The 25,074-nt window shown below is 38.0% G+C and overlaps 1 protein-coding gene across 4 annotated transcripts in view; it reads right to left on the bottom strand.

Annotated features, from left to right (window-relative positions):
• Window positions 1–25,074, bottom strand: part of LOC139716926 (methyl-CpG-binding domain protein 2-like) — an 88,889-nt gene that overhangs the window by 26,262 nt on the left and 37,553 nt on the right. For 2 of the 4 annotated variants that reach the window (XM_071628449.1, XM_071628450.1), the window contains exon 5: window positions 19,349–19,511. In XM_071628449.1, the coding sequence (XP_071484550.1) occupies window positions 19,349–19,511 (163 nt within the window). Of the gene's footprint in view, window positions 1–16,934; window positions 17,069–19,348; window positions 19,512–25,074 lie in introns of those variants that run through there. The other 2 variants (XM_071628452.1, XM_071628451.1) reach the window with 2 other exon arrangements.

The raw sequence follows: 25,074 nt of genomic DNA, 5'->3' as shown, positions 1-25,074 counted from the left end.
GGAGATCAGGAGAGGGGAGAACAAAAATTATCTGCACAATCAAAGTAATATATGAAGTAGAATTCCCCATTCATGCCCACACGATTGTGCATTAGTCAGCGAGGGATGCAGAGTGTATCCGACAGTTACCATGGCAACAGATGGGGCATTAGAGAGCAAAGATCCCTCTTCATAAAGGGGAGAGGGAGGGGTGGAAAAAGAAAGAAAAAGAAAGAAAGGGAAAAAAACCCCACAGTGGTTCTCAATCTTTGTACGATGACTTCGAGGCTGCATAAAAACACTCCTTCTAAAACTACCTATGAGGAGATAAATACATCAGCTGAAATGCTCCCTGCTGAGCATGCAAGCCTCCCCTCCTCGTCTCAACGGTGGACGACGCGATGGACTTCAGCACAAAGCAAGATTGGCAAATTTTGCCGTTCTCTAAAACTCAAGTCAAGCCTAAATGCAAGGAAGGCAGGGACACAGAATGAGAAAGAGAGAGAGAGAGAGAGAGAGAGAAAGGAGAGAGAGAAGAAAGAAAAAGGAGGACGAGAGAGAAGAGTAAGAGAGGCAGAGATAGAGAAGAGAGAGAGGGAGATAGATGAGAGAGAGAGAAGAAAGAAAAAGGAGGACGAGAGAGAAGAGTAAGAGAGGCAGAGATAGAGAAGAGAGAGAGGGAGATAGATGAGAGAGAGAGAAAGGAGAGAGAGAAGAAAGAAAAAGGAGGACGAGAGAGAAGAGTAAGAGAGGCAGAGATAGAGAAGAGAGAGAGGGAGATAGATGAGAGAGGGAGAAAGGAGAGAGAGAAGAAAGAAAAAGGAGGACGAGAGAGAAGAGTAAGAGAGGCAGAGATAGAGAAGAGAGAGAGGGAGATAGATGAGAGAGAGAGAAAGGAGAGAGAGAAGAAAGAAAAAGGAGGACGAGAGAGAAGAGTAAGAGAGGCAGAGATAGAGAAGAGAGAGAGGGAGATAGATGAGAGAGAGAGCGAGGGAGAGAGAGAGAGAGCAAGCAAGGAAAAAAACAGAGGATTGGAGGAGGAAGAGAAAGGATGAAAAACCAAGTGCATCAAATTATCAGATTCAAAGAACTTGTGCATTATGGACAAAAAACAACAAAAACCCAAACAACAATGTTTCTTCAAAGATGTCTCCTTTTTGGTTTCTTAATTCACCAGACTGGTTACCATACACATGAGATCAGAGAACCAGGGGACTGAAAATGTACCATCCATCTCGCACAGAGTCGACTTCGTGTAAAATGGGGCTCTTCAACGCTCCAGGTTTGCTTGTGGCACGAAGCCATTCCTTCTCTGATCCATGCACCATTTGAAGCCCTTCGATTTATACCCCACACGCAGACATAAGTGTTTGAGAATGATGTTGTATCCACTGGATTCTTCACCACAGTTCTACCTGACTTCAGTTGGCTAAAAATCATGGCCATGTGCAAAACTGTGGTCAAACATACCTTCAGTGATCACTCATGAGAAACAAAGTAGGCGGTCATTACACACAGGTGAACACTGTAGACAGTCTGGTGGTCAATTTCTCGCTATCACAAATCATCAATAAAATACATAACACGCATGTTCACAATACACATATCTATGAATGTCAAAAGTCATAACATGTCACTACTATAATGTCTTAATATCTCTGAAAGTGCAAAAAACCCTGGCAGTATATCATTCTCAGTTTTATTCTGCTGTGGTTAACAGGGTGTTTCGTGAAGTGTTAAAACTTTTGGGTGTAAGACCAGTGACTAATTGCTGTGCTGAGGTATAGGGCTGAAACTGATGATGATGATGGTGGTGATGGTGGTGATGGTGGTGATGGCGGTGATGGCGATGATGGTGATGATGATGGTGATGATGATGATGATGGTGATGATGGTGATGGTGATGATGGTGATGATGGTGATGGTGATGATGATGAAGATGATGATTAAGATGAAAAACTGCATTTATATGTTTATCTGTAGAACATTGAAAAGCATCCAGCTCCAACAATATGCCACATATCATTCATAAAGTTGCTGGACAGATAGGTCTTTAGTTCAGATTTAAAGGTACCAGGGTTGTCATAGATCAGTTGTAACAATTTAACTCAACAATCGTAACAGTTTAACTGAATCTGCAGTCTGAGGCAACTTTTGAAATATAGTGAAATATTGACTACAGGAGGTAAATTAGTCAGTCACTGGACACATTAGACAGGTGACCACTATATGCAAGGATTTTAACACACAAAATGTTGCTCCTTTGTAGAGAGTTAGTAGTGGCCTCAGAACATGGAAGACTGCTTAGAAAGTCAACTCTGCCTTTACTCGGAAAGAAACCTTTGCAATGATATGAATGCAGAGAGGGGATTTTTGTTAAAGGTTTTCCTCCCATTAAAGTAAAAGAGGGCAAAGTTTGCCTTTGAAACTCAATTGTAAGGTTTCCACATACAACCTTTCTAAGATCTGCTTGTACTTCAAAATTTTATACAGAGTGATGGCAAACAAAGACCACATACTAACTACTGAGTGATTTCCTTAAACTTTCATAAAACCCTAGGAATCTTCTTTTCCAAGAAATCCTTTTTCTTTTATCCCTTCAGGATATTTCATGTCCATAGAAATTTCTCTCCCATTTCTGCTTCATAATAAGTATTTCTGGTTTATTGTTGATCTAAGACTCTCCATCAATTTATGCCTGCCTCTATTCAAAACGAGGTTCGCACGTCTAAAACATTTGTGCTGTGTGAAGACGGAAGGTGCATCCATGAGAAGAGAAATTTAGTCTGCACGGAGATAATTTTTCATGACATTAATCTTCAGACGGCGGGATCAGTTCTGTAAACGGGGCTGCTTCTTGCGATGCTGCGGAACGTGCAATTAAGCAGAAGCGGCTGATTTGTGCAGCGTTTGCTCAACAGGAGGAACATGAACGGACAGCATTCCCACAACGGTTACCCAACCCGTTTTTACATGGGGGGGGGGGGGGATGGGGGGACACACACATTACCAATGATCTGGTTAAGGCTAGTCTGTCATCCACACTTCTCCATGCTTACTTCCCATTTTTTTTTTTTTTTTGATTTGGCAATCAATCTCTTTTTCTACATTAACTTGTGTACAACAATGTGGGCTTTTCCACATTCTGGGTCTATAAACTTGATGAGATATGATGAAAGATGTATTCATGAACATAGTGCTTTACTGATACATTTACACTTTACGAACACCTTGAGAACAGAGATTTCCCCAAACTACCAGAAAGCTGGGTTTTTAAAGAACCACATGAAATAACACCAATGAATGCTCACAGCCTTATTCCACTGACCATCTGAGGCTCATCTAATCCCCCAAATGCAAAAATTTAGGCGTTCCATGAGTTCCAATGAAATATGATCTAACAAGCTCAAGAGACTTGCACCAAGGCTCACTGAAGGGCTTTTTACACTTGTAAATTTTTGCTTAGTCCCGTACAACGGTGGGGCTAAGGGGGGGGGGGGGGGGGGGGGGGCTTAGCCCCACCATCGGTACGGGACTATCCTTAGCCCACTTTCTGTTTACACTCGTTTTTGTCAAAGTGGGCTAGCCCCACCGATAGTCCGGTACTATCTGGCCCTGCAAAATAGCAGGGTTAGCACCGCAATTGCGGTGCCAAGCAAGTGAGTGTAAACAGAACGAAAAAATAATCTTGGGCTAAGCGACGGAGACGAAGTCCGACCCTCACTGACCAATCAGAAACGAGGTAATCAAGTGCTGCCGGTGCGTGCATGTACGTGCACAGTACACAGCGTAATCATGGATATTCATGTGGTTTGGAAAGTCCGGGGCTAAGAAATACGAGTGTAAAAAGGTCATTTTTCTCCTTAGCCCCGGACAAGAGATAGTACGGGACTAATTGGTGAGTGTAAAAAGCTGAAAAAATTGGTACGGGACTAACGATAGTCCTGGGTCAGAGAAAGTCCGGGGCTAAAAAACACAAGTGTAAAAAGGGCTTGAGGGTGATACTGATGCCAAATGAGCCCCAGAACCAAGACTCAAGTTAACCTGTTTAATCGTCGAAAACTCAACAGAGTTTCATAATCATAGGATGTCAGCTGGACATGCCTGATAGTCGCACAACACAAGTCTTCTAATACACATCGGATTGACTTGACACTTATTGGACTGACTCGACACTTAACCGACACTGACTAGGCTTGCGACTGGAAATGGCGTACAATGGCGAACGAAGCTCTGAGCTTAGTTCCTTCATTGGAAGATCTTGCCTTATCTGATCACGCCCACCATGTCTGACACTGACCTGATAGTTGTCCAACACAAGTCGGATTCATCAGACGCAATTGGCTACACTTCACTCAGTGGCAAGAAGCGACAAACTTTGCTTATGATGAGTGCCCCCCCCCCAAAAAAAATAATACAAACAACTCTAAGAACAGGGGTATTACTAGACAGTACTGTAAAAGGAGGAATGTTCGTGTGCATTTTAATTTCGCGAGCGCCGAGATTCGCGAAATTAAAATGCACACGAAAGTTCTTGTCTACACTATATACATTGAACACCAGTGACAATTCATGCAATTCATGAAAAATTCATGCCGCGAACATATGTTTTACAGTATTCCATGAATTATCATGCTTTTGAAGAACACATGATTAAACAGCTTAACGTTGGGAATGCCTAGAAAAGACAATAAAATATCCAGAATTTTAGGTACACTGGGTACACTTGCCCCTTGAGATCTGGGGGGTGTTTCATCAACGTTTGTCAGCGCTGACAACTTGAATCACCATAGTAACAGTCAGTGACCAGAGCATCTCAGCCAATCAAAACCAAGGATTTTGCTGAAATTGGTCAGCGCCGACAACTGTCGGCGCTGACAAGGGTTGATGAAACACCCCCCTGATACAGTCAATTTATATGTCAGTATTAACACATGTCTGCATCTGTCTGTTGATCAGGTCAATAAAAATACTATGCACAACTTCGGATTCAAAATATGCTGAAATTATGAATTCTGTCAAAGACAGAGAACTATACATCAATACATGAGATGTTAAACATAAAAGTTGTATTTAATTGGCTTGAATAGGGGAATTAAAGATACATGCTGTTATCATTCATTACTAGCAAGAGAAAAGTCACCCTCTCATAAATTGATCTTGCCATTAGGGCACCCCCCCCCCCCCAACCCCCCTTGCACTCCAGATTCGGCACATACAAGTTGAAGAATGAAAACAGGATTCTAACTCTCTTCTTTGGGGTCCAGGACAGTTTCCACTTTTGGGAGGTTCACTCATACAAGTTGAACAGGTTCTTGGTTTTCTGAGGTGTTTTCTCTCTCTCTCCAGCCAGCAAGCGATCACATTGTGCTCGGTGGAAAAGTCAATTCTTCGCAGGGGAGACCCCTCCTGCGATAAATCACGGGCCGACAAAATTGCCTCATTAATTTCATATCTCAGGGGCGCGTCGCAAGTCGGTGGACTCCACACGTCTCGTCACTTAGTCCCACATGTACAATATGAGGAGTTGCTGCCACCGCCAAACATCCAGGCAGATGCCTTCCGACGAGGGAAACGTAATTGGGGCCATAAATTGTTGGATGTTCCTGGGGGAAAACTCGTTCCACCGTCTCACAGGAATTGATTACCAGCTATATTTAACCATGATATTGCTAAACGCACTTCTCCGCTCCAAAACGTCACGTCGCATCCACGATAAATGGCAGACGTCAAAATATTCTGGTACACTGATGCCTCCGACATATTAGATGACTTACTGTATTCTTCTTCATGGAATAAGTGCAGACGAAAATTCTTATCTACTTATTTGCACATGCGCTACTGAAATAGCTGCCTTGTTAAGCACTCTCAAAAATAGCGATCAATGCTAACTAGAAGAAAAATGAGGCCAGCCAATCAAAAATACAACTCTGAACCTTGCATAAAGACAACTGAAATTTAGAAGCATGTTTTTTTAATATCCTTTATGTTCATTCTTGTAATATTTTCCTGTTTGAGTTCAGCTGGCTATAAATTTCATACAAACATTTAGGACTTATATGAGAAACAAAAGCCACATTCACACATAAAAATACAAATAGCGGGATAATGATCGCAATCCATATCTTGAGTTTTTTCGCAAGCTTTTGCATGGACAGAAATAGCAGGATAACGATCAAGATCCATATCTTGAGATTTTTTGTAAGTGTTCACAAGGACAGAAATATCTTGCGCATCACAGTGGGGTGGTGCGCACACTGTTGTGATGTGCGCTGTGAATGATGGGATATAAAATCTCGAGATTATTCGGTCCAGTGTTCACACCGTCACCGCGGGACAAATTATCGGGATAATTCAAAAATAAGCACAAGGTTTCTTGGGACTTGCATCGTGACGCTAATCACAATAATTAGTGGGAATTTTGTGCCCACACAGGCAAAAATCTCGAGATTTTGATTATGATGCAAATCTCGAGATTTGTATCCTGCTAATTCGAGTACCTGTGAATCCCACTAAAGAGGCATGATGTGGCAATCGGTAAGGGAAGCAGGAAGCAAAGGTCATTCACCTTACATACAGGATAGTGATGCCAATATCAGGGTAAATTTTGACTTTCTGTTTTCATTACAAACTGTTACAACAGCCATGCTTTAATACACGGTCGCTTTATCATCAACAACAGGCAAATTAGCTGCAAACTATGAGTTACATTAACTTGGTGCCTATCACAGATGACAGGACTCCTTTGCTAGCAATGCGCTGAACTCAACGATAAATCCTCTAGTGCAGTGCGCTGCATGCAGTGACCCCCAATTTCAAGCATACTCAACATTTGCATGCAGGTGTTTCATTTACTGGACGTAATTCAGTGCCTACAGGGATCACATCTCACCGCAAGTGCTTTGTTAACTGTGTTAATGTGAGCCTGCTATATAAACTACACGTAAAGCTGCAACTCTGTGTCCATGAACTAGTACAGCATGCCTTGACATGGGATGAAATCACAATTGTCACCTTTAGCACTGATAAAACATATAGCACATTAAAAGAGAGTGACCTATGCACTTATCGCCACCATTGTGGCTGAAGCAATATTACCAATCATCAGTTCTAAAACCAGTTGCTACTCAGCCTCGCCTGAACACAGGTAAACATGATGGTGAAGATATTAATGATAAAACATTATACCATGGTAATAAGGATGATAAATATTAACATCTTTTTACTATTCGTTTATTTTCAGAATTATTATCAATGTATTGTAATCATGTGTATATTAAATAACAATTATCATCAATATTATCACCATTATTAATATTACCATTAGAGCTCTTGTTGCAACTATCATTTATTTGCAGTTCTCATTTTTTTTAGCATAATCATTACTACTACTACTACTACTACTACGACTACTACTACTACTATACTACTACTATTACTACTACTACTACTACGACTACTACTACTACTACTATCATAATCACTACTATCATTTCATCATTAAAAGTGTGAATATCATCATATGCATTCCAATAATAACTTTAAAATAACATTGTCGCTGAATGGATTTTAATGCATGCATTCAAAATCGCTGATGTAAAATTTATCAAATTCACGACTGGGTTTGGAGTCACACTGAGCTACCCAATTCCCTTCTCATCCCAACTACGAATCACCCTGAATTTTTTCTTTCTTTCTTCCACCCCTTTTCTATTTGAGAGTGATTATCAGAGAGAGGATTAACCTGGTGCCTTACCAGCAGAAATGCACTGGTAGCTAACACTTGCAGAGCATTATCGAGGCACTAAACAAGAAACACTGGTACCGCATCCAATTGATGTATGTACATGGTGATAGATGACATGTATGGTGATTGCATTGTCGTAATCTCACGGTCATAACGAATCAGTCAAATCATTGAATATAACATTCTTTTCAAGGTGACTAGCTAGGGTGCAGAGCAATTAATTTGAGTATTCTGGTAAAGGCATAATTTACCATTCGCAGATGAAACAAAAACCCAGCATTAGTGCTGTAGAATAGTTCTAAAATGTGAGTTAGGAATAGAAACAAGCACTGTAAAAATTTGAATCTGTATTATCGATGTTAAGTATTGTTCAATACACAAAATGTGAACAATAGTTACAATAAAAATGTTTCCAGACTAAACCGTCTACAGTTATGGTTTATTGAGAAAAATACTGATATCTCCTTATATTTTAGGCTTTATTACACATCAAATGTGATGTCTTGATATTTTTTTAAAATCACTACTCCAAAAGGTAAACTAGACCTTTAAGACTGTAAATTCACGCTGCCAAGATTTGTGTCGTTGCATCTTTTTTTTTTTAATGAATAAAGTCTATGTGACACAATTCTCATGTCACAAGTACACACACATTAAAAGAAAGAAAAAAAAAAAAACCACCCCAATCTCTTCATGACTGTTGGAAGAGCTCAGCCACATTGTTGTCATATGGAAATCAAACACAGCACGATCATTGTGGGCTTCAAATTCTTAAAGGTAATGTTTACCATTAGGAGCAATGAATTAAAAAATGTTCGAGATATCACATTTGATGCATATGTGTAAGTCATTTGTATTACTAAACATTCTACAATGTAAAAATTTTGCAATAAAGCCTAAAATATAAGGAGATATCAATATTTTTTATCTACAAATCATAACTGTAGATGGTTAAGATTTGGACCATTTTTATTATAACTATCGTTCACATTTTGTAGCTATATGTAACAATACTTAACATGAATTATACTGATTCAAATTTCTACATTGGTTGTTTCTATTCCTAAGTCATATTTTAGAACTATTTTGGAGCATTAAAGCTGGGTTTTTTGCTTCATCTGCAAATGGTAAATTATGCCTTTAAGACAGACATAAGGGTAAGTTATTTCAACCTGATTATGGTTTTTGCTTTTCTGCTGTTAAAAAAGATATCACTTTACAGTTATAGCCCTACCAAGAAAGAGAAACTGATGATAAATATCACTCAATTTAAAGAGACTAAAGTTTCACACAAAATGCTTTTGGACACCAAAATTGTTAGAAAGGGAGAAGTAACTTTAGGGGGGGGGGGGGGGGAGGGGGACTTATTTAGATCCATATTGTCACTCAGTAAAATAGTTTCTTCTATTATGTTGTAGTCCTGTGATTAGAGTTAACTAGCCCAGCAACAACAGGAAATGACAGGAAATACCTATCTTCAGCATTAATATAACTGGGATTACAACTGCTTAATTGATGATTTAAGAATTGATTCAGCCCCTGTTATTCTTCCAGATTAGTGCTCGTGTGTCAAAATTCAAACAGGGGCACTAAATCTCTACGCTACAGATTGTTATTGGATCGCTTGGAATCTCTGCTGGCATTTCGATGGGTGCGGGATGATGGGACCATTCCCATTTAGATGTCGGCCAAGAGTGAGCTGGCATCACTCAAAAGGCACTCTCTTGCACCCCAACAGGATCCTCAACAATCTGATGGGATAATAAACATGTGGAACATGAGGTCTTCATACTACAGGCACGACCTTTGAACCCTGGACTGCGTTAAAGTGGGGGTGGGAGGAAGGAGAAGATGAATTTCAGGTTTGTCTGAGGACCACTGTTACTTTCATGTGAGTGGAGCATTTATATTTTCCTGCAATGCAGGGGGGTATACAATGTATGAATATATGTCAGTATTCAAACACATGACTATTAAAGCTATAATCAGATGATTGCAAAGCTCATGAATATGCATGAGTCTCACTCATTCACAGTCCAGACTTGTGAATATGCATGAATCTGACTGTTCCACAGTCCAGACATTGTTGAGAGCTTTGCACACCAAGTTGATACTCCCCAACGGTGGGTTATCTGCACATCGGCGCCAGTTTTGAAGTAAAGGTTGGGTTACCTCTTCGTATAGGACCTATTGCAAATATAGCCCTGCCGAATTATGAGTAAGAATATGCGACCATTAAGACAAGTAGGAAGTGATTAACATATCTTTAATATGGCAAGAAATGATGCAAGAAAACTTTTGTATCAATTTGCTGTACATGTATTCATATAACATACCAATATATTTGAGTATTTGGACAAATAGACGTGGAACGAAATGTAATAAATCCATTCTTTATTTTTACCATTTGACTACTCTCCAGTCGAAATGAAACAGTATTCCTTCAAGTCCAACATATCTTATTCTTTTGATGTTGTTCTTTGTTATCATAACTCTTGCTATCATAATTGGCTTTGTTTCATTAGGAAGAATTAAAAAAATATATTTCACTAGAGCTTTCAGTTATCCATAAGTAATAGTTCTGGTTGCAAAATTGTCAAAAGTTATGTAACTCTTAAATTCATTAATGATTTTCCAATATGCAAAACAGTTCAGAAAATTACAGATCCTGTCAAAATGCATACCTCAGTAATTTCTAATTTTGTGCAGATGAAATGTATCAACTAGTTCAATCTAATTTCAATTCATCATATGATATGCAGTAAAATTAAAAGGACTTTTTTCTTTTTCATTCTGAGTAGATTAAATATATTTCACTAGTTCAATCTAATCATTCTCCAATATGATATATACAGTGAAATTGACAGGTGCCAATATTCCCCCTGTTCAGACACAAACCAGTTTACACCAAAAGTCAATACAGAAACAACGTATAAATAATTTTCCTATAGCTGACAGACCATTCCAACACATGATCTTTAGACCATTTTGGAAAGCATGGTATAGATACGCAGTTTCCCGCTGCGCATGTTGTTATGGTCCTGATGTCGCCGCTAGCCCCTGCCTGCCCTTCACCTCTAGCGCGTGCTCATATTAAAGGGGCATTCCAGGCGATTTTCATAATTTCACATCATGTAGTACATAAATCAACAGCTCCATGTATAGATTTGTGGAACTTATTGTGGTTCTTGAGCAGAGAAACAATACTTTGAAAAACCTTAAACGAATTACACTGAACAAGGGTGATGACAAAGGAGGTTCACATATGCCAGAAATGTAGCAGTGTAATTCCATTACAATACCGCTTGCTTGCGAGTTCACCTGTGTATAATCTATGCATGCCTTCTTCTTTTGTTCTGCTTCCAAGAGCCCCAAGTCATGCATTCTAATGGAACCTGCCATGTCATCACAGAATGGTGGTTTGTTATCGAGTTCTAGTTCAAAACGATGCTCTGACCATTGTTTCATTATATTTCGTTTTGTTACACATCATTTTGTTAGTCAGCGTTCAGATGTATAAATTCATCATACAGCTATACTGTTTTGGTATACCATTTTTTTTTTTGTGTGTCTGAACACCCTGTAGGCCCCTAAGTGATGAAGAGAGGAAAAGTTTCTGCACCAAAATTTCTCCAAGACTGGCTGAGATAAATGACTGCTACAGTGACTCTGCACAGCCCAAGGTCATCAGTACAGGGTGAGAGACCCAGAAATGTCGAGACTAGTTTTACGTCATCAGTCAGCAAAGAAACCAAAAGTTCTGACAGCGCAATTTCTTCAACGTGCTACAATGTCATCCATCACGTTTGGCTAAAGCAGGGAAGGTGTTGAGTTGAAATGGCTGTGCAGCATAACTCCACATCCATAGCTAATCATCCTCACAAATACTTCTAAACAATCAAAGCAAAACAAAATTGTAGAATGAGAATATTCGTGGTGCTGAAAATGGGTGCCCAGCATTCATTCAAGTCCATTGCTCTCATGGGAAATCCTTCTATGAATGGCTATCAAGGGCTAAAACATCAAATAGTTAAAACGACACAGTTGAAAAAATGCATTTAGCTTTTGGACATGGACATGTTACATGAGAATAGAATTTTTCACGAGAGCTGATTATAAAGCTTCAGAGATCTATAGATGTACGTTCTGATCCATCCAGGCAACGTTCAATATAGGTACAGAATTAAATCAATTCATCTGGACTTGCTGTGAAACCACTCTCGAATCAAAACAGGAAGTCTAGATAAATTGATTTAATTTTGTACCTTTACAGAGATCTATGGAGTTCACAAATATGGCAGAAATAAATAAGGTCAGAAAAAAAGATTCCGACAGACACTTAAAAGAATAAATATCACATTTCATATGCATTTTACTAGTGTGCTTTATACCCTGCCCGGCGACACACATCACCCCACCCAAACCTTTCACCAGTCTAGAGAGATACCTTCTAACACCCATACACTGTGACAGGAATGGGCTAAACACGGGGGCCCTGACCCTAACGACCTTCGAGAAGGAAAAGTCGCCAGGAAGATTAATTGCAGGGCATAAATATGGCATACTTGGGCTACTTAAGGTTATCACGTTGCCCCCATCACCATTCACACTTGAACTTTAATATGATATAATTTTTCCACCTTGAAGTCATCAGCAAGACAAGGCAGCAAAGAGGAGATATGCAGTCAAGCGAAAGGAATTTAGAAATATTTATATCATATGTGCATACCACCAAACTGTCTCCACCACTTGAGAAAAAAACAAGATCAGACTGGCATAGATGAAGAAGAGACAGAGGGATAAATAGATAGATAGATAGATAGATAGATAGATAGATAGATAGAAGACAGATGGATAAGAGAGAAAGAAGGAGACAGTGAGAGAAGATGTGTTTACACTTCATACAAACAATCTGTAAATTAAAGGCTTTCTGAGCTCCTACATGATACACCCTGGAGAGTATGAACAGTGATTTATGAATGGCTCATCCCCCGCACAGCACGCCAGACCTAAAAATCATGAGGAACATGATGTAAAAAATGATCACTTTTGTCGTTGTTGGTAGCTTCTCATACTCACTATATATATGCTGTATACACTGCTGCACCATGACTGCCGACCTACATTTCAGCAGATAGCACTAAGAGCATCTTAAAGAATGCTGCTGTTGTAAACTCTAACCAATCTCACTTATGACCATTTCTGCTCATGATGATGATGATGGTAAAGATGACAATGATGATAGTGATGATGATAATGTCACTACATCTGTTACCATGACTACTCCTACTTCTACTAATACTACTACTGCACTACTAACAAAAACAATAACATGAGGATGACATCATCAATAGTGATGATGATGATAAAAACAATAACAATCTTCCTCCTCCTTAGCCCCACCACCACCACCACCACCACCATTATCTTCATCCTCAAAACTATAATCCTATATCATTTGGGGGGGGGGGGGGGTAGGGGTCATGGACTTGAAGATTAAAGTCAGTCTATATATATATATGTGCCATAAACATGCCTAATTTTTCTTCTGTCAAAGTTAGGTCAGGAGGTTGTGATTTGTTAACTTGTCAGACTGGACAGATTTTTCAACTGAAGCTCTCAAAACTGTGCCTCCAGTGTGGCTTCTTAAAAGCCGGCCAGCCGAGATGCAACAATAATTTGATGCCGATAATCTTTTTCTGCAGAAAGGTAATAATTCTCTATTCCCAATGTTTCAAATTTGTCCCAAAATAGTTGTTATATTGCAGATGACAACTAACATCAACTTGGCAATTACTGTCACTACAGGTCTCAAACCTATAACTACAGTGGACCAGCCCCATCACTTTTTAGTGAAAATATACTAGGTAAATCTTTTTTTTTTTTGTTGGAGGGGGGGGGGGGAGAAAATTATATTAAATGAGCCTTACAAGCAAGTCAGAAACTAATTAGGTCTAGTTGATAAGGATGAATTCTTCTACAAAATGCACATCACTTGTAGGCAGTACATGCTGTCTTTCAGATTTAGGGGGATGACACTTGTTTAGGCATATATTCAGAGACCTCATGAAAATTTTCAAATGAGGAAACCATATTCTTCCTGTAAGGACCTTTGAGTGGTGTTTGAGCAGATAAACCCTCCTTGCAAATATTGGGACTCAAATAAAGAAAGGTGGTGTAAACATTATATATTAAACACAAAATGTCTTAAAAACAAACAAACATATGTGTCTATGGACATATATTCACAAGTGCGTGAACTATGGGTTTAAATACAAGTTCAAACCCACTCAGCTGCTTGCCCTCTAGACCAACTAGAATTTGTTGTCAGGTGAGTGATATGAACAGGTACAATGTATTTGTTGGTAACATGAACAGGGCTCTTGCCCAAATGAGCAATTGGGCAGGTGGGAAATACATACATTGTATTACGCCCTTTAAACATGCACTGCAGCTTTACTTTAACGCCCTGAAGGCCGACTTTAATTTGTTATTTTTGCACGTGGAAGGCACAGCAACAACACACAACATGAAAGGCAGCACACGACATGAAAGACGGCACAAAGACAAGTGGATCCACACAAGGATAAGGCGAGAGATTTGTTAATTATTTTTAATGTGTGTCGGTGCGTGTTAGAGCCTGAATGAATGAATCCACACATGATTTTAGTACAGCAGAATTACTCATTTGCAGATGCGGCATTCACTACATAAGCTGATTACACATTCTACAAGCAGCAAAGAGTTGTTATGACACCACTTTTGACGGTTGACATGGGGGAAGCTTATCAATTTATCAGACTAAAAGCCATAGCAATGATCGGCTCTAGGTACAAATGCTTCTCCTATCCCTTCCTACTTGTAGAATCACTTCAAAACACCGGCAAATATGACTCTATGAACTCAATTATCAATGTTACTCTGCAGGTGGGAAATGCACACACCCTTTAAAGGGATGGTATAGTATTGGTTGTAGTGAGGATTCAGCTTTTAACTTTTTTGCGAGATCCTGTTAGAAACCACTTCATGAAATGTTTAACCCTCTGAGGACAAGTCCCGAGTATACTCGGGCAGGGGTCTATGGGAAATGCATGTTGCAGCAAAATCAGTCCATCTTCAATGGGTTAAGAACATAAAATTCTAAGAGGAATTCAAAGGCTACTGGATGAAAATTGGTTTTGAAATGGCTGATATATCCAAAAATAAAGTAAAACAAAGCGATCCTACGAATAAATGGGTCCTACCTTTTATTAGGAGTGCTTTGTTTTAGATATCTCAGCCATTTCAAAACCAATTTTCACCAAATAAACTCTGAATTTCTCTTAGAATTAAATGCTCTTTCATATTTCATATAAAGATGTTATTCATTATCTAAAAAATCATCATCAAAAATGTTGGAAAACTGTGAAGCCCCATCTCAACTGAAACTGTACCATCTCTTTAAGAGTGTAGATTTGTTAGTACACATACATGCATCAAATGAAATGCAGAAAAATTAGAACAGTGCAAAAGAAGAAGAATATAATGATGGGAGGTAGACTGTAGTCTCCTGAATGTTGATGAAATACCACAGCTAGAAAGTCTTGCAGTCAGCACCGTCTATTCACTGCTGATTTTGCCCAAATGTTACCCGTATAGATATTTACATACGATGCCAAATTTAAAGCAAGTTCAGGCCATCTAGCAACACAAATGTAAATTCCTTTCTGCATTTGGTGTATAGTAGAAAACATATGCAGATCCTTTCAATATTTGACTGTTGTCATTTTTTTTTTGTCATTAGTGAAGTGAAGTTTTTACTGATTTTGACTGATTATAACATGTTATGAAAACTATTTCTTTCTTCTTTTTTTTTCTTCTTTCAGGCAGAATAAGAGGTTAGACTTATCATCAAATTTGAAGTTTGACCTTTTCCTTGGACCAAGCATACTCTGGCATTTTCCCTTATGACCACAAGTCCACATTGTTCATCTCAGTTCAACAGCATAAAAATGTGCACTGGTACGTGACATTCACATACTTGAAATTATTCACAGATTATTATGGTAATGAATACTATTTGTGCATTATTTATTCATTGATGACTGATGAACAGAAAAAAAAAACTTGTACTGCAGACAATTGCAAATTCATAAATAGAAAGGTACAGACATCATCTCTACAATAATGAATGATACTTTGTTTACCATGAACATATCGAAATCAAATAATTTCAATGAATAGACAATTAATATACCAATACCAATCCAGCAGTCCCATTCACAGGGGTCAAAGTTAAGAGTGCAATAGATAAAAAAGACAAAGTCCATCAACCTCTGAAAGAAGGAAACATGATTTTTGTTATTGGTTTTACGTTTCTAGTTATGGTTCCTAGAACTGCGTAGGAGGGGTTAGGTTTCAGTGCCCATATAATGATCTGAAACAGGAATTTGAAGGGAAAAAAGCAATAAAAGCAACGTGGAATAACTTGCTTGCCATTTAGCTTTATATCTGTGCATCACTTTGACTGAAACTGATAATGTAGTACATGTAGGATTGTAGGTAACAAATAATGGGAAGCAAAACGTAAAAAAAAGTGCAGCTATCAAGTCTAAAACAAGTAAGTCATTGCAATAACAAACTATTACTGCAAAAAGCTGATTTTTTTTTTTTTCCATTTCAAAATGAAAAAAAAAAAGAGTTCAGAGTGACTGCTGGATTGAATTTTTATCATAGTTTGAAATATATCTTTATATTTTTTAATCCAATGACTTGATATATGCATTAACTTTCGAAGAAAAATGATTCTGGTTCTTTGAAAAGTTAGAAAAATGAACAATCTAACAAAAAGATGATCTGTTAATATAAATCACAGCTTTCCACAGGATTAGGCTTCACCCAGACTGACTTTCATACAAATTGACTGATTTAAATCTTACTGCATTCTGTGTGGGAACATTTCATGTTTAATATCCATTGTTAAATGTCAGATGATGTGCACAGTGCAGTATTGATGGTAAATGAAAATTCACTCATTGAATGCAAAGGAACCATAAGTTTTCTTTCTTTTTTTATTCTCATCAAATATGTCCTAGCGGTGCATAAAATGACATTATTTTTTTACCCAAAGTTCATTACCCTCATACCATTAGTAATCCCAGGGTGAATAATCTATTCAGGAGTGCATCGAAAATAGTGGAAAGAAGATAGTGAGTTTGGGATAATGATACAACAGAGAGTGAAGGTAGGAGAATGAGTTTTATAGTTTAGTTCGTTTATTTGTTGGTTTGTTGGCTGGCTTGTACTACCTTTATTTAAGGGGGAGGACATTGGGAACCGGAGGTGACTGCTACAGCATCAAGCCTGGAGATGTGGAGGGAGAAAATACAAGGATGGAATTCCAGGGAGAAGGGGAAAAAAACCCAGGAATATCCCGGAAGAGAAAAAAAGCAAAACAGCAAACAATCAGAATCTGGTTTGTCAATGGGCACTTGGAAGACAACAGCAGAGTTGAACTCATTTGCAGGAAAAAATTCCTTTTCCAATTCTCCATTAGTCGGCTTCTTAATTTTATCATAAAAAGACACTGCTTGCATGATGCCGTCATACTTGTATTGTTCCTTCATGGGAACTTGGAATGTGCCTTAACAAAATGGGTCATTGCGCACAGTAACTCTGTTATGCTGACGTCATAGAGGCTTACAGGAACCATAAATGTCTATTATTACATATCATAAAAATCATGCTAAGAGTCATCATTTTCTAAACTGGTATCTTTTTTATTTGTCAAAGCACATTTAGTGCTACAGTCATGCACAATGCCCTAATACATCATAAGTATGCAGTTACTACAAGCACTACAAACATTTAATGGATCATAAACTTTGCATGGAACACTGCATTTATCTATATACTAGCATGCTGTCTACAACTAATACATTGGCACAAACGAAAGAGAATCTCAAAGCATGTTTTTTTTTTTTTTCACATTCTCTATAGGAAGAGCGTTCTTGGTTTATGAAAGGAAATTATCAAGAGACACTGCATTCAGCATAAATCATTACAGTATGAACTCCCCACATTGCCTGTGCTACATTCAGCATTGATTACCACCCACACAGTATGAGCACAATATTTAAGTCAATAATGACAATACAAGGAAAATTCAATTACATAGTAGCATAGCATCTTTAATTCCCCCCCCCCCCACCACACACACACACCAAAAAATAACTGATGGGGTCATATGACTCAAGAAGCTCAAAAATCCTATCCATAAAACATCATCAGCGGTGCTTTGTATGTGTTTACCATCCATAGAACATGAAATCTAAGTGAAAAAAAAGTAAACTAAAACATTACAAAAAACATCCTATAGCGCACAATATGATCTTCAAATCCAAAACACTTAGCTAGACTAAATTCCTGCAAGATACAAATTTAAATGACCCATGCATGTTTGATTCATTTTGAAAATAGATCAGTTTCACTTGACCCTGCCAGATTAAAGACAAAGTGAGAAAAAAATTACTTTCTGTGAATAAATGCATTTTTCTTTTTTCTTTCTCATCAGAAATAGCATGCATGAATAACCACTAATCACTACAGCATGCATATCAGTTTTTGTAAATAGTGTCAAATAGCACACCTCAGTACACAAACAGCACAAATGCTTTACAGAAAAAAAAATGTGTTTGGAAGAGACTTTATTGTACTTTCACATCAAAAGTAGACAAAGAATTACTATCATTGCAACTAATTGACAAATTGCCCTTCATCAGCAAAAATAAACAGTGATTATCAGGTGTTTTAATACTAGCCATGATAAAAATCAAGGGCATACATACTTGGACTGGACTCAAACCGATGACCTCCTGATTGCTAGACAGCCATTATATCCCACAAACCAGGTATGTATGCCCTTGAGTTTTCATCATGACTACGACTAAAACACTGAATAATAATTATTTATTCACATCGATGAAGGGCAATTTGTCAACCAGTTGCAATCAAAATAACTCAACCCAAGAATCATTACATTTCGATTTGTAGTTTGAATAAATCCATGTTTTGCTTGGTTTCTGTTTTCTTTCTTCCTAAAGTACATCAACCTCTGAAAGGTCTCAAAGTGTGATCATGTTTTTACATGAGAAGTTGAGTCATTTATTACACAGATCCTTTCAGTTTCATACACAAAAGTACTTGTCTGCAATGTATATCAGTCTACACAGTATACTGTACTCGGTGAGTAGTGTTAGTAAACTCCAACAAATCATAATGGCTTTAACCTGTATATAAAAGTTTATAATTATGCTCTGTTTTATTTCCACTGGAGGCACTTTCAAAGTTACTGCTACTTGGAAATCGCATTACTGTTTTGTTTTGTTTTGTTTGTTTGGTTTTTTTTTTTGTGTGTGCTTATTGGGACTTTTTTACTTTGACCATGACTGAGTAACAATTACTTTTAAATCCTGCCAAGCTTTGAATACCAAAATATCAAAGACTCTGTTGCATTGCAATGCACGTTGAAACGTTAACTGCCCTGTTCACTGACCTACAATCAATGATGAGCCTATTTTTTATTTCATCGCTTTATTTTCTTCTTTTCAATTGTATGTCACCTTTGACCTATGACCTGCTCACCTTGTATTGCATCTGGGTCGCCCTCCATGACTCTCTGGAGACGTTCTCGGACCTCCTTCACTCGCTCCTCCTGCCTCCTGATGTCTGCTTCGGTCACGACAAACTTGAGACAGGGAGGCTGGTCAGCGTTGAGGTACACCCCTGGGTTCTTGTCTAAGTGAGGCTGGACAAACGAAGCACAGAAATATTGACTTTACTGAACACATTTCTGTATGGAATGCATTAAATTATCATATTAGTCAAGTTTACTGTACGTGTATAGGCTCTAGTTGTAAGCTCTGCTCCAAAAAGGTCTGTATTCTTTTATGTCACAGCGTGTTTACCTTTCCACCAGGTTCACGGTGTACCTGTACATATCAAATGGGGTAAGAACGGAATAAGATGGTAATAATTCCATAAAGGGTAAGGTTGCTAATATCATTCTGTCAGCCATGAGGGATTGGCGGAATATGAGGAGGAATAGTTTTATGATCATATCATAGATTTCACGGACTCGGCTGCCAGCAACACTGAAGTATACAGTCACAATAAAAATTTAAATCTATAGAATTTTAGAAAAATCACACAAATCTCACCATAAAATATTTAAAACACTTTATAGAACAAGGTCATATAATATATTACACACACGGGTCAAGGAACATTGTGCTACCCCACTTGTGTGCAATTTCGGTCAAGTACACTTACGTGCATTTGAGACATTCTAAAAACTAAAGTGACAATATCACTGATTCCATGTCCAAACCAATACCGTACAGCACATTACAGATTGTTGGTGGCAATACCCAATGTGCAATTTGGACTAGGCATTGAGATCTCCCCATGTATACTCCTAGAATTTGGCTGACACCTCTGGAACAAAGTACTTCCTGAAGCTACAGCGGGAGAATTGTCAGTTTGATTGGCAGATTCAATGATATCAATTTGAATTGCCAGAATTAGAATAAAAATGAATATCTTTTTTTCTTCAAGTATCCACATAAAAAAAAAAATTGAATCTCTTTTTTCCTTCAAGTATCCACGTAAAAAAAAAAAGGAACTTTAGATGACTTTTAGCAGGAAGTAAGGTCACAAAGTCAAAATAAATTTGACGCAGGAGTAAACATACTGTATGCCACACAAGAATTTGTGACTGGGTTTGGTCACTGGCTTCGTGCACAATCACTAAAAGTTCATAATTTCTGCATTAAAATCTAGTAACTCTTGGGCACCCATTGCTTGCCCTCACTCCGTTTGTCCCTCAATTGCAATTCACATTTCTTTGACTTTACAATCTATCTGTATCACAGTTTTGGCTCTCACTGACTACAATTGCGACTGTTGACAATGGGGCAATGCATATTTCAGTTTGCTATAAACAGTCAAGAAAACGTTGAATGAGTTCAACAGCAACAAAGCATATATATAACAAACACACAAAGAAACAGAATTATTGATTATTGATTAATCAGGGTATGTTTACCTCTCAAGTTTATTCATATCAATGTGACCTTTCTGCTAGCGAATCATATACAGTTGATGGATTTCTGTAAGGTGATGTTATCAGAATGGTTAAACTTGTGTCAGAGATTGTGTGTACTGGTATGAGATTGCAATTGCATACAAGTGTACTGTACAATGTGACCCGCTTCAACAAAAGGATCCTAAAGTCGCTGATGGGTGAGCCGAGAAAATCGAGTTTGAAGTCAGATCATCAAAATCCGTCCAAACGTTCAGATTTCTGTTTTTGACATAATTCTGTAGTCTAATGTATCTTCTATCATCTGCCGAAATTTCGAAGCTAAATGATCAAGGAAAGGCTAGAAAATAGCATTTTTCTGGGCCATGATTTTCCCACTTTCAACGGAACAGAAACGTGTCCGAAGATTTGGATTTAGCGCCGCAGCTAGACTCCGCCCCTAGCAACAAGGGAGTGATCTCATTGGTCAGTGCACTTTTATGAGTCATCTTATATATGACATTAAAGTGGAAGAGTAAGGGAATCATGTCATGTCACTTTCAGAAAATTGTCCTCCCCCGACTTTCGGATCCTTTTGTTGCAGCGGGTCACATATGTTCCATGTGTGTGGGGTGGGGGTGGGAGGGAGAAAAAATGCCAGATTCAAGGACAGCTTACATATTTGTTCATTTCCTACATTCATAAATGCCACAAATTACATCACTGCGAATGATGACTTCCTAAAAGCTACTGATGATATGGCAATTACAAAATTGTTGAGCATTGAAAGGCAATACACATTCTTGTTTTTAATGAAACAAAAAAATGCTACCTCTTCATATTCAGGGTACTACACAATGAACTATTTAACACCAGAGCTAATAGAATCCCAAGAATCACTTGTTTTCATGCCAGTAAGCCCCTAAAATGCATTTATTCTGGTGTCCTTCAAGTATTATTCTCACCTCATCAACATTAAGAAGATCTATCACAACTTGCTAATTGCAGACCCTGCCAGTAGCTTTCGATGCATGTCTTCCATTTGAGCTTCTATAAAACATTTTATGCAGATCACGTAATGTCATTACTAACACCTCCAAGAATTCTGCAGGTATGTTTGCTGAGGAGGCATTTGTTTCCCCATAACTTTTAATTGATGAGGGTTATTTTCCTTTTTAATGTTTTATACATGATGTGTGATAAGTATTACATATCAACTGTGTTTTATTTCTTATTATCTACTAAGTGAGTCCCAAGCTGTTTGTTCTATTTTTTTTACTTTTCATCAAAACTTTTGTAGAAGAATGCACAATAAGGACTCTAATTTTGTTCCACTATTCATGCTAGAAAGTATCATTATATTCTGGAAATACCTCCTCTCCACCATCTAAGAGATGAACAAGTTATGAAAATTTGTATGATTCACCATGTGCATTAAACTTAGCAAACATTTAAAACACATCTTCCCTGCTTCCATTGTATGAGACTTTTAATGTTGTCATTTTGTCTATTTAAAGCCACTATTTAAAGGTCCTGTTAACCTCTGGGAGCAGTGACTTCAAAAATGTTCCAGTTATCACTTTTGATGCATATGTGTAGGTCAGTTGTATCACAAAACATCCTATCATATAAAATTTTTGCAATAAAGCTGAAAATATAAGGAGATATCATTTTTTATCATTTTTATTATAACTATTGTTCACAATTTGTATATTTAACAATACTTAACATCGACTATACTGGTTCAAACTTTTACATTGGTTGTTTCTATCCCTAACTCACATTTTAGAACAATTTTGAAGCACTAACGCTGGGTTTTTGTTTCATCTGCAAATAGTAAATTATGCCTTTAACAGTGGGAGCAGTGATTAATTTAATTTTTCAATTATCACATTTGATGCACACAAATATATGTATGGTCCAGTTGTATCACAAAACAACCAACAGTACAAAAATTTTGAAATAAAGTCACAAATATATAAAAAGGAGATACCATTAATTTTCTTTTTAAAAAATGTCATGGTGAGAGTTTATAGTATTCTACATTGTAGAAATGTTTTTTTAAATAAAACCACTGTTTACATTTTGTATATTTAACAATACTTAACATTAATCATACTGATTAACATTTTCATGTTGATTATTTTTATCCCTATAAAGTCACATTTAGAACTATTTTGAAGCAGTAAAGCAGTTTTTTCCATCTGCAAATGTAGCAAGGGGCTTTAATGGCTTTTGAGACAAACCTATACCTGCTCAGGTAAAACGAGCGAAGTGCTTTTATACCTGGCAAGCCCATGAAATCATCCCCTAGTAATGCATCACTGTCTGATTGTATGGAATATTTTCTCTCGTTCCCAGCGATCTTCATCACTCAAGCGAGCTGTCACAGCCCCACCTCAACCCTTTGCGCGATAGAAACTGATTACCATCCTGCTATGACAGCAGCAGAGCGATAGCACACCACGGGGGCAAATGAAATGGAACTGGAAATAAAAAAGGTGGACGACAGACAGATAGATAGCTTGTTGCCATCTGCAAGATATCATGGGGCCATCGTGGAGTGAGCATGACACTGGCTGAAAGTTCATATGTGGGGGGAGGGGTTGTAACACAAGGAGGGGTTTCAGACTTATAAAACAACATGTTCATGAACGTTTTTATAGGGGGAGGGCTGTTAAATCAAAGGTAAACTCTAGAACCTTATTCTTCAAAACTTAATTCTCGAGTCTCATTTTGTAAACAGTCATCAAAGAGTTTTTTCCAATCGAGTTTCTAGATTTTGTGTTTACCTGCGTTTGCAGTCTGAACCGTTTCACCTCTCAAACAAGATTAACCCATTGAGGGTGGTTTGATTTTGCTACAACACGCATTTCCCATAGATGCTTGCGCGAGTATACTTGGGATTCATCCTCAATGGGTTAAGGAGGTGAAGCTTTAGATGGCCCTATCTTTACTTCAGCCATGGTACATGCATGTAACATGTTTGCAATATGATGCACTCTTGCATATTTACAAATCAAGAGTGGGATGCTTTATCGACAGACCAGGAAGTTTGTGACACTGCTCAGTGCTGTTGTAGGGATGTCATATGCAGTTTGCATCCAGTAAGGAGATGCATTTGAGAGTCTGAATACTCCACTCCATAACACACGTGCTTAGATACAAAGTTTTGGAATTGCGACAATACAAGTACATTACTTATGAAACCCTACTGAAACCAATGAGGATGACCCAGCCTGCATCAATATTATTCTAGAGGGCTGTTAGCTGCATGGACTCTAATAGGGCTTTCTACTCTGAAAGTATGCCTGAGGCATTATTTATTCAGATTATCTGTCTGTTGACTAATGAGTACTTTTACTTTGTTCTCTTTATCTATTTTGTGTGTGTGTGTGTAAGATAACAATAACATCACACAGTGTTGAGACTGTCTGTATTTACAAGACCACATAAAGTTCAATTGAGAGATTTTTGCTGAGGTCATAGGGCAAAGGTTGAGGTCAATGGGTGTTATTTCACATTTCAAGCAATGATACAAGGAAGTATTTGATGCAGTGCAATCACACCTCACAAAGTGAAATTTAAGCCAACCATTTCAATGGTGTGGGTCAAAGGTCAGTCTCAGGGCCGAAATTTTGCAGTTTGTTGCTATAATTAAATTACAACTGACTATTAAACTGCTTTAAAAATTGTAAAATTCTAAACTGTGACAGAACAATTCACTGCTATGACTCAGAATAAATGCCTGGTATTATGCTCCGCCACTTATCAAGATGTCACAAACTAGAAAAACCTTGGATAAGGGCCATCAATGATTCAAACTTGGTGATAACAATTTGCATCAGCCAGTGAAGTAGGCTATATCTTATGCACCTTGAATAATTCAGCACAGCCAACACATTAATCACATGGTTGACAAATAATGCTCTAATAACACAAATGACTGTAGGTGGGACTACACACGAAAGCCGTATTTATGTGGATGCAGTTCAACTAACACCAGGGCCCCATTTCGTAAAAGATGTTAGGATGGCAACTCTTGCTGGAATGACAACTTCCAATAGCAACAGCCAATCAGGAAGCTGGATTCTTGTCGTTACCATGACAATTGCCATTCCAGCAAGAGTTGCTATCATCTCAAGTTTTTATGAATTGGGGCCTTGAAGTAACATTTGGGCATTTGCTCAACAAATCTACTTATCACCTAGCTGTTATGGCCGACTTGTGTTTAAGTGTGCATGTACGTTTGACCACGAAAACTTGCAGTTAATGCCATTGTTACAGA

This window comes from Diadema antillarum, unplaced genomic scaffold (genome assembly GCF_040938485.1).
Source record: "Diadema antillarum isolate AM-2024a unplaced genomic scaffold, OU_Dant_1.0 scf00000071, whole genome shotgun sequence".
Taxonomy (NCBI): domain Eukaryota; kingdom Metazoa; phylum Echinodermata; class Echinoidea; order Diadematoida; family Diadematidae; genus Diadema; species Diadema antillarum.
The sequence above is the reverse complement of the archived record's forward strand: the minus strand, read 5'-3'. Positions and strand labels throughout refer to the sequence as shown.